Source organism: Botryllus schlosseri, chromosome 12 (genome assembly GCF_051294905.1).
Source record: "Botryllus schlosseri isolate E-star chromosome 12, Bs_hap1, whole genome shotgun sequence".
NCBI lineage: Eukaryota > Metazoa > Chordata > Ascidiacea > Stolidobranchia > Styelidae > Botryllus > Botryllus schlosseri.
This window is the reverse complement of record NC_137247.1, coordinates 2,577,030-2,588,062: the sequence shown is the minus strand read 5'-3', so window position 1 is coordinate 2,588,062 and position 11,033 is coordinate 2,577,030. Positions and strand designations below refer to the sequence as shown.

Here is an 11,033-nt window from a genome sequence, read left to right as displayed (position 1 = left end):
CTCCGTCAAAGGGAAACATATACTTACCCCCGCTTAATAGCAACCTAACTAAGATGTATTAACTACTCAGGCCATATCATTTAAAATGCATTACCACAACACATCCTTCAATTGCTCTACGATATATGATGTATGATGTTATTGTCATATCAACACTGTTGCCCCACCTCGCCCAGACGCTATACTCAGGGTTGCCATACCGTCCTTATTTCTAAGAAATGTCCTTATTTTCGACTTGCGTCCTTATTTTGTCTTATTTTCAACCACTACAGAACTTCGATTGTTTTCCTCTGGTATCTGTGTTACATAATATTCTAAAATTATGCTTTTGCGTCGAGATTTCATGACATCAGAAATGAAAGAAACTCTCGTGACGTAGCCTACACACCACAAGATTTGACTTCTAATTTGTGAGATAGTTAGGGCAGTGAGTGGTGGTATAGCAGTTTCGTCTGTACCAAGCTACCGCAGCGGACGTCATTTTAGCAGTAAACACCAGTACCAGGTTCCTGCTGTTTGGTCTACAGCAGAATAAGCTCAAGCTGTGGGGAAGGCAGCATTTATTTCGTAGTGAAAAAAGGCGCAGTGCAGTCGACACGTTGATTAAACAGTAGTAAAGCTGTGAATCTTTGATAAATTTATCTAAATTATATTGCACTTGCGCATATAGTTTTAGCTACTAATAAGGCTAAATCTGATTAGTTGAAATGAGCAGGCATAAAAACGTTTATCGTGACGATTATGGGAGAGAATTCAAAGGTAGCCTATCTAACAAAGCTTGAAGGGCGAGTCTTTCGCACATTGCAATATTTGCAATTGTGACATTAACCTGGAGGCCATAGGAAAGACCGGTATTTCAACTCACATTGATACCCCAAACACAAGAGGTGTGTCATAATGATTAATTTGAGCCAGTCGATGAATAATTCTTCCACAAGTCGATCAGCACCTACGACCACAGACTACAAGGCAGCTGCTGCAGAGGGTACCTGGGCATTCCACACTGTCAAACACCAGCAATCATTCCTCGCCAACGATTGTACATCGCAATTGTTCAAAGCAATACTCTCCGATTCCAACATCGCAAATAAGTTTTTTTTCAGCCATGACCAAGACTATAAGCATTGTTACTGGAGTTAGTTCTTGCTCCATACGCTCAAAAAATGATTTTGTCTAAACTTGGTGTACGGCCTTTTACATCTTGGTTGACGCCTCAAATCACAACGAGGTGAAGAAATGTGGTTCATCACCCCACGGGGGACCCTCGACTAACGCTTTTTTTGTTGGTGTGTGTGTGTGGGGGGGGGGGGGGCTGACGAAGTGCTGTTTCGGCCCTGAGTAAAGGTAAACCTAGACCTGCGCTGTCGTGAGAACCATGAAGCACTTTCTAATAACAAGGAGTTGCTGAAGCAGATTGTTTCTGGCGAAAAGTATGGACTGTGATATTCCCGGCTCGTATAAATGCAAAGTATGTACAAAAACGCCTTTTCATGCTGATCTAATTTTTCGACTGTCCTTATTTTTGGGTCCATGTCGATGGAAACCCTGGCTATACTTCTATCATTTGCGACAATCAATAACTTTGTCGGAAATGAGTTGCGTGCTATCTCGGTGTATCAGAGAATATTATCTAAAACACGACAAAATGGACTTGTGGTGTAGTCAGGACCGAAACAGCAACTCGTCCGCCCCTCCCAAAATATTGGTATTGGGCCCCCACATGGTGATAAACCAAAATCCTGGGGGGCTTCGCACCCCAGACTCCCCATCAGCCTATACGTTTTTACCACTACTTGTCAGCAAGGTTTGTCGTACTGATTATCTCTGCGGGATGGCATTTGTCTTGTGGGGCTCAGATTGCCAGGAGAGGAACATTCGGTGCCACCCATGAACAATTAAGCATATAGATGTCTATATATCGAAGTTTTCGGTCAGCATAAGGGCAGTCCTTTTCAGCGAAGGTTTTCTCACTGCCGATCGTTCTGGCACACTTCTCAGAGTTGCGTGTTACATGGCCTAAAACTTTATATGTCTTGGTGCGTCGTGGCGCGGTAATGGCCGACGCCGAAATAAATCTGTTATCTCACGAACAATCAGTGAGAAATACTAACGCACTTGTAACGCAGCCGTAGCGATGAATCGCAGGCCCATACATCTTTGGAATAACCGTAGTCTATATTTAAGCACCGTATTTGTAACTACATTGTCGTGTCTCTCTATCCAATTCCCTTATGATTCGGACAGTTGTCGGTGAAGTTCTCCGTTAACGACGCGGGACCACTCGTGTTGACGGAGAAGCTACCCAAGCCTGAACACAAATGTCCCATTGGCGCCAAGGTCTGAGTCATGTAACGTACCAGTTGGCATATAGATAATGATAAGCCTTTGTCGCCATATAGCGGAATAGCCCAACGATACGATTCTTCACCAAGCACTTGATCGGAAGATGATGGACAGTGTGAAGATTTGGGCAAATATAATATTTTCAGCTTTCCTTAATTAGATTAGAATTAGAATTAATAAATTCACGAAAACTTGGAAATTGAACCAAGTTCAGTTCATATCAAATCAGAGTTCATTATCATAAGCACGAGAATGGCAAATGTCTGCACAACGCGTTGACTCCTTCCATATACAGTTCTCCTGTATTATTTCCAGGAAAACAAGAAATTAGATCAGAATTAAAATGAGAACATAAAAGCTGTTCTCAAGTTAAATTAGGATTAGTTACCAGCATTTCGCTCAATTCAGTGGTTCTAAAACATTTTTAGACACGCCCCGCTTTATGATATTGAAAATCTTCAAGTCGCCCTTATTGTGATATCACAAAATGCAACCAGAATGCTGGGAATCCCAACGTATAGTTTGATGGTATGGAAGGTTTTTGACTATTGATGAGAGAATTCTCAAATATGAAATTCGGACACTACACAGAGCAAAAACTATGAACAGGAGGTAAATCAGACGGAGTGCGAGAATTTTTTTTTACTTGACCACCGCTTCGCCCCCCTTCAGATGCTTTCAAGCCCCGCAGTTTGTGAACCACTGCGCTAATTAGTCTATTTTTTCAACTATAGAATCATCTCGTCGTCCAATGTCTGCGTTATACTTCATTTTTTGTGAATCCCTGCCCTGTAACCTATAACGTTGACATAGAAACTGACAGACCACGCTACTGCCATATTTCATGTTTTTTTACGGTAACTAAATCATGTAAAGCTGCTTAATGGATGTTTTTGAAGGTCTGCATTGGGCGCCCATTCTCTAGTTGATTTGTCTCCTCCCCCCGAAGGACTGTCCGGCCTGGCTCGCGAGCTTGTTGGTTCCCGCCTGGATGCCGATCATATGCTTTCCTTTGTTGAGCGTTTCCTCGTCGAATTCACGGTGGTGTTCCACTGACGGCTTTGGGCCTAGGGTCGGCCAGTTTTTGAAGCTGGGAGAGTCGGCATCCCACTCTGGTTTCAGGTGACACTGGATTGATAGTAGAAATTAGGCAACGAATTGAGGTTACAAATATCTTACATGGAAGATTACTGCACTATTAGCGAAAATACTAAGAATTCTACAAAAGGTGATGCATGAAAACAGAACCTACCCTAGAATTATACCGCGGTATAAATCAAAGACTCCAAATGATGCCTTAAAAATTAGAATAAGCACAGATGGACTACGAAAGAACCTATAGGCACGCACACCCTTTATTGAGGAAACCAGAACCTACCTCAGACTTACGCCACGGTCAAAATCAAACACAACATTTTAATCCAAATGATGCTTGCACGTACTCTAGCGATTGTATATATGCAGAGAAAGAAATACGCTGATTGATAATGATGATTGGATCAAACGGTGCAATAATTATACTCAACACACAAATAATTCCGGTGAAATATTCGATCGGCACCCCGAGAACGGGGGTTTCCGAATTATGAGGTTGATTAGGTTATCGTATACCGTTTTTGGGGTGCGTTTGGTTCAGACAAGATAATATGCTTGCAACAAGTGGAGCTGTAAGCTATGTGCAATTGTGTATACAATTGGTAGTTCTCAAAGAGCCCCCTGCGAGCTTTTACTTGGAGATACTTGTTACATTTCATGTAGTCTACAACGCGCATTAGTTCAAGGGCCTGAGATGTACTTTTAATGACTATTAGACTATGATTCTTCAAGTCAGTCGAAATCAAATTAAAAAAGGGCTTTCTAAAGGCTCACATGACCTCAGACTCATATATTCTCCTGAAATCTAAATATTTAAAACTAATCTCACTTGGCGTCCGAGAGCGACGATCCCAGCTGTCACGGCCGAAATATTCGAGCCTTCGTAAAGGTTCGCTACTTGGAAAAGGTCGGTCCTGGGAACTCCGTACTTTTCGCAAAATGTCAAAAACATCTCGATGTTCTCCATCTGTACAAAGATGTGAAGATATAACATGCCTGAAAATGTATGATGTCCACATGACACCGATATATTTCTAAACACATTCAATCGTACATGACTTCAATATGATGCTTGCTTATACGACATGGTGCGATAGAATTTATGGCAAGTATTGCTTGCAAATTCGTAGGTGACGTACCATGCAGTACTCTATTATAAAATATAATTTCATGCCCGACACGATATTTTCTGCCACTCATTTGCCCCCCTGAGAAAGCTAATTGCCCACCTCTATATTCTAGTCAAGAACTTCTGTATACCAGTAGCACGGGATGAATTGTAACCTAATTTAAGAGATTCCATTAGGTATAAGGAAATTTCAGAATATGAGCAGTTCCCAATACATAAAGTGATCTTTAGGATCATGTCAGATCTGACGTTTGCCGATATTTTGTGATATGCGGTACTGCGCTTTCGCTTACTACTCCTGTACGTAGCATTCTAAGCACAGATAACCACGTATTTAATCTCAATTCTACAGTGCCACATTTTCCCGCATTATTAATGATTTATTGCTATAGAAAATGACTGATGTGGCGTTTAGCAACTTATAGGTAGGCTATCGCACACTATAGGGTCAGGATATAAGTAGCATAGCAATTTGCAACTCAGTAGATGGCATTGCTACGGCAAGCAACAGAACCGCATTATAACACCGTTCTACATTTTCAAATGCACCGTACCGTACCTGTTCCATCAGTATCGCGTATAGATTATTATTATCAAGTAGGATCATATTTAAAATTGATATTCATCGCGGCGCGCGGTAGTTCTACAAACACGATAACAACTAACCGTAGCATCGATATCAAAATTACCTTTTTGAAAGGCGTATTTTGGGTGTTGATCTTCTTCACACCTGAAGGATCCAGGCATTTCGCTAACCTGTGTAAAAAAGTTCAAAGGATAAGGTAAAGGATTCAGTATTCGTCCTTGGATGTGAAGACGAGCACGAGTGCTAACAGTGTACAAGACATATCGCCTCATACAAATGTAGCTAATCAAATATCAATTATTTCAACCGGTGTTCCCGGGAGCCCAAGGGGTTCCGTGAGCCTTCGAGCGTTTCTGAGGTCAAGACACACATGATTCGTGATGACACGCCCGTCTTGGTGATAAATGGCTGCAGGCAATTAGGCCCGATGAGTATTCGAATTGTGTACTATAGCAATGTATTAGATGTGTAGTTGTATGTGTGATGTGTATATATATCATATATTATATACTAGGGTTACCATATTTTTGAAACTCAAATTCCGGACGCTGTTAAGCGCCCACTAGCGGATTTCAAAATGAGTTATGAGCACATTGTCGATCAATATGACGTCACACCAGCAAAGCTTTGTCTATCGATTAGAGGTAGTCACGACCCGGTTCAGAAGTATGTCAATGTGTGTTGTAAGTTGTAACCAGGGCCGAAGCCACATTTTTCAGCCCCCTCCCGCCCAAATAAACACTGCGCATCGCAGGGTAATCGAAGCAACTTCTGGGGCTTACTATATGCATCTGGTTTTTATATGAATCTGGTCGTTAAATGATTTGAATGAATGATGATAATATTGTTGGTTCTTCCATATATTACTGTACAATTTGATCCTCTCCTCGCCCACATGATCACAGTTTGCGGTAGAGCTGGGGGAGGATATTGACTTCGAAAATGCAATGAGCGTGGTTGTGCATCGTTAAGTCATGTTCATACTACACCGATTAGAATATTGATAAGCCTAAAGCCGGTGCGCACTGCACCAGTCAGCTATATAAACACCGCATATCCGGCGGTTTCCAACCTTTTATGGCCGTGACTCCGTTTCCAATTTGAAAATGTTCCGTGGCCCAGCTCAAAATTTGATAAGCTTAAGTGATTACTAATTAAAGGTCGGCACATTTGCCTGGACTTACTCATGACCTATTTTGGAAGCTGATTATGTCCAACATCTTCGCGAACACCAGAATAAAGGCAAACTACTCAAGGTTTAGAACCACTATCTTTGAGTATAGCATCCAAACGGCTAAACCGAGTCTACATATATACCGTTATCTTGCGACTGCGATTAGAATTTGACTTATTTCTGTAAATGAATGTTTTTTTATCGCAGTTTTTGCGATGGTGGTAGTCCCCATATTAAAACCAACATATGGAATACTATATCGCGCGCAACGCGAAGATAAATTTCATGTGGCATGAATCTGCCCAAAAATAATATTGTTTATGTTGATTTTGGAAAAAATTATGATCTTACTTCAAAATTCCGGACATTTCGGCATATTTTGGAAATTCCTCTCGGACGCAGTTTTAACATCGAAATTCCGGACGTATGGCAACCCTATTATATACTCATCGAAAATTTGGGGTTTCTCGAAAGCTTGCAGATTGGCGTAAGTGTTACCCAGGTTAGTAAAGTTTAAGAGCAGCTAATGTATAGAGTTTGCTTATCGACTTTAAAGTATCTCACTTGAGTAGTCTTGTGCCGTCACGAAGGTTATCTTCGTAGTTGAGAGCGCTATCGAACTTCTCACCGGTAATCCCTTCGATGAATTCCTTCACTTTGTTTTCTTCCTCGTCGTCGCGTTTTCCCGCGATCTTGGACAGTTTGGATTTGATGAATATCGAGTTGCAAGAGTCAAAGTCCATTTACTACGCCGGTAAGACGTGTACAAACTAGGGATGGCGTGAACCTCTGAAAGGTTCAGGTTCGTGTGAACGCGAACCTTTTTGAAAGGTTCTGTGTGAACGCGAACGCGAACCTCATGACGTCACACGACGTCATATTGCTAATTACAACTCTACATTTCAGTGAAGTGTTAACCTATATTGATACATACGATACCTAGCGACGACTCGGGCCACATAATGCCACGATGCTGAAGTACATATTGACGTTTGAAACATCGCCAAATATATCAACTGGGGCAATCAAAGTCGATATAATCATCCCATAAAATCAATATCTTCCGTCGCTTCGCCAACAATTTCGACGAGGACTTGCAAGGGAATATAGCTTACGCCTTAACCGTTTCTAGGCCAGGGGGGACAATGTATTCGGCGTCTTAGTATTGCTACGTTGATATTGAGCAGAGTGTAAAACGGGTTTCTGTACTTGCTACCGCTATTACCCCCATTAACAAGTAATACAGCAGTAGCTAACACCCCAATCAAACGGTATCGGTTTTTATGATACAATAAACATATGAAATCAAGATTGTCTCCGTAAGCCTGGTAGATTTATTACATCAGACAACAATATTAATTTCATTGATTGGTTGAATAAACATCATTCGATGACTACATAAATGTAGTGTATTTCGCTCCTGGTATAGCATGATTGCGGGTCAAGCTCACAGCAGAGAGTCTCTAAAGATTCACAAACGGAACGCTTGATATTTCGAGCAAACTTTTGTAACAAAGCCCATAAAATTTTTGAGATTTTTAAGGTGCATGCTCGGTTAGTGTTGAGATTTTTATGCTGCCAGCGCCATGCGTAGACATTACCCGCAGTTAAAATGCAATTAAATTCAACCAAAGATGTTATAATAAAAGTGAAAATTGTAATATATGAAACAGGTTCACAGTGCAGAACCTACCAAGGTTCGTTTGTGAACGTGAACCTTTAAATTTCCGAGGTTCACACACAGGACCCGAACTTGAACCTCATGTTAACACCATCCCTAGTACAAACTACCAATCTATAATAGTTAGGTGATGGTTAACTATGACTTCTTTTTTTCAGTAGTTCTGGTTCTAGCTGTAGTTGATGATTTTGAAAAGTGAGCAGCTCATGTTCTAGTTGTGCATGTGCATTTAAAACAACATTAGTTGCCGAACGACAAGAAATTACGTGTCGTCGTTTGGCGTGAACCGTGATACCGGTGTTTTGTTGTGTGATGTGATGTTCTTGCAGCAGCCATTGCTAGCTCAGAGTCATCACTACTTATAGTAGAGCGTATAGACATGCAGTGGGTGGGTGTTGTGGTGGAAGTACATTTCAAACTCGAAACCCCGTCAGTTTGAAATGCCTATTCAATTTCCAATATTTCGCTGATTCGGAATCGAATCTAGTAAGTTAGTTAGAGTTGTGGATTCGTAAAGGTCGTCCCAGTTCTAATTCTTGTTCTAATTGTCACATTAGAAAAGTCAGTATAGTTCTAGTTCTAGTTGTAGGTGTGCATTTTGTAATTTCAGTAGTTTGTAAAGTCTATGACCCATGACCCCCTTGAATAAGCGCACCGAGATAATTATTTATTGTTCTACGAGTATAAGTCTAAGGTAGGAATCGTCTAGTCGTTTAAATATGCAACACACGCAATGTATGATGAGACAACCAATTGCTCCCTGGAGAAGACATAAAATGCAGTGTATATTTCGCCGGGTTCCTGGCTACATATATATATTTGGTGCGGACGTCGTGTTATGGTCAATCACCAATATATTAAGTTACTGTGCACGGAGAATCAGGCCATTTGCTCATATAGGCTACATTTGCACCGTTAGTAAAAGTCTATAGCCTGGGAGATATAATTGCCGGCGTGTAGTTTCAGTAGCACAGCGTATTGTTCCTAGTAAATTTGTGGGTTCGCGTCCACGCGGGACTTAGGGATTCCTAGACTCCTAGACTGCCTAGACATACCTGTTGGGACTATTCTAAAAATAACTTACACCCGATGGGTTGTTGTTAGCTCTAAGCTACAATATGCTATTACAAACATACACACGTGTAGTATAGTTGTTACTCACCTTTTGCGCTACTTTAGCGCTCATTCCGTACGCGAAACCTTTGGTAGCCATCCTTGTCTTGCTTTCTGACTAACTTCAATTAACTGTATACGTAGAGACAATTTAGGTTAATAATATTTAAATCAGTTATGGGCCTATGCATATCGCGAGCCGATTGTGAATTTGCCTGATTTAGTTTCGGTATCAGGTAGGCTACACTTCCGTATACAAAATGTTGATTTCAAACGCATTTCAATTGTTTAAAACGAGTCAAATACACCATTTCTTATGGAGATATATCCATGGGATCGAATATGTTCTCTTTCCGTTCACCACCCAGGGAGGTTGAAATAGGATGCACTTGTAAACAGAACTACTACACCGCTGGTATATAGGATATACCACCGTAAGAATAAATGTAGCCTATTTTACTCGTTTTCAACCATTGGAATGGGTTTGAAAACAGACTTTATTACGTGAAAGTGCTGATAGCGTGATTTGTACCTTACTTTATGACGGAAATCTGGTAAATGCGTATGTTTTTCATCAAGGTAAATTTACCGTGTGCGATATACTGCGATACCGACTGTCAGCGAGATTCAAATCGCTGTTACGTTGATATATCCAGGCTGCAACAACAGCTTTTCCAAATTACAGATATATTATTATTATAGTCTAGATACATTGAGCGAAGATTTCATAAGCATTATAATGGCAACCTGAGCTTGTCTCTCACGAAACAGTTCTCCTGCAGCATTTTCAGGAAACCAGAAATTAGATTAGAATTATAAAGAGAGGATACGCGCATTTCACAAATGAGATTAGAATTAGAATTAGAGCAAAGCGAGACATTTCACAAATTAGATCAGAATTAGTTTATCGGCATTTCGCTCTAATTAGTCCTATTATACAACTAAAATTATTTAGTTGTCCAAGTCTGGATATATCCTACTTCATCTGAGCCATGAATCAATCACTTGCATTCAGCTATACTTATATACCAATGCACCTTGAATATTGCCATATGACAGAGGCTGCTACTTGATGTTCACACTTACATTACATACATACAAACATACACTTATGAAATTCGGACCACACCACCACGACGATATGTCGCCGACCTACCCAATACTAGTTCAACTTCGAATGTTGCCGCAAGATTGACTCCATTCCATATATGAAGAACATGATGATGTAAGCTTCTCCTTTCCAACTTCTTTTAGAGATGACTTCACCAACAACTTTCCATGGAATTCTTCTGGGTCCTCAGGGATGATTACAAGACAGTATAAGGCTTGGTGTTGATGTCAAGCGGTACGGCGACTTGGCTATGTTTGCTGAGTGACTCAACCGACTAGGGAATTCGTAGAGAATGTATTCGAATTTGAACTAATATTATCAACTTACGATTTTATTGTTGCGACACTCGGTCGGTAATGAACAATAACAACTTAAATATAATCATTATTGAGCCATAGTAATAACATTGTTTCTTAACTTTAGCGATCGTACCCCTCGTGCTTCCAATTATACGATTTCTCGTAGCCACTGTTCATTTTCAACACAATTGCTGATGGTACCTATATATTAAAATCAGAAAGCCCATTCACTTAAAATCGCGCGTGGCACGAAGACCATTTCCAGTTGAATATATTGGCGAAAATATTCCACAGCATATCGGCCTAATTCCACAATGTATCGCGTACAACCTGATGTGGTGCTTCGCACCCCGCAGGTGTCTACGGACCCTGGTTAAGAACCTCTGGAATAGAAATGTAAAATTGCCGATGAATAAATTGGTGTTATAGCTGTGGAGCGTACCACTACCTTACTCGCCACTGATAACAACATGGATAAAGAGAACAAGCAAGAAACAACACC

General features: G+C 40.7%; 2 protein-coding genes and 1 long non-coding RNA gene across 3 annotated transcripts in view; 2 read left to right on the top strand and 1 right to left on the bottom strand.

Annotated features, from left to right (window-relative positions):
- Positions 1 to 324, top strand: part of LOC145451538 (uncharacterized) — a 232,931-nt gene extending 232,607 nt beyond the window's left edge. Inside the window, exon 2 of the long non-coding RNA XR_013918938.1 lies at positions 190 to 324. This is a non-coding gene — a long non-coding RNA (uncharacterized LOC145451538). The remainder of the gene's footprint in view (positions 1 to 189) is intronic.
- Positions 1 to 11,033, top strand: part of LOC145451529 (coiled-coil domain-containing protein 124-like) — a 93,741-nt gene that overhangs the window by 53,610 nt on the left and 29,098 nt on the right. The gene's annotated exons all lie outside the window — the stretch shown is intronic.
- On the bottom strand, positions 3,265 to 9,221 carry LOC145452694 (myophilin-like). The gene is made up of 5 exons (XM_080330860.1): positions 9,171 to 9,221; positions 6,892 to 7,019; positions 5,257 to 5,323; positions 4,268 to 4,405; positions 3,265 to 3,471 (listed from the first exon to the last, which is right to left on the bottom strand). The coding sequence occupies exons 1-5, from the start codon at positions 9,219 to 9,221 to the stop codon at positions 3,265 to 3,267; spliced, it is 591 nt and encodes a 196-aa protein (XP_080186986.1).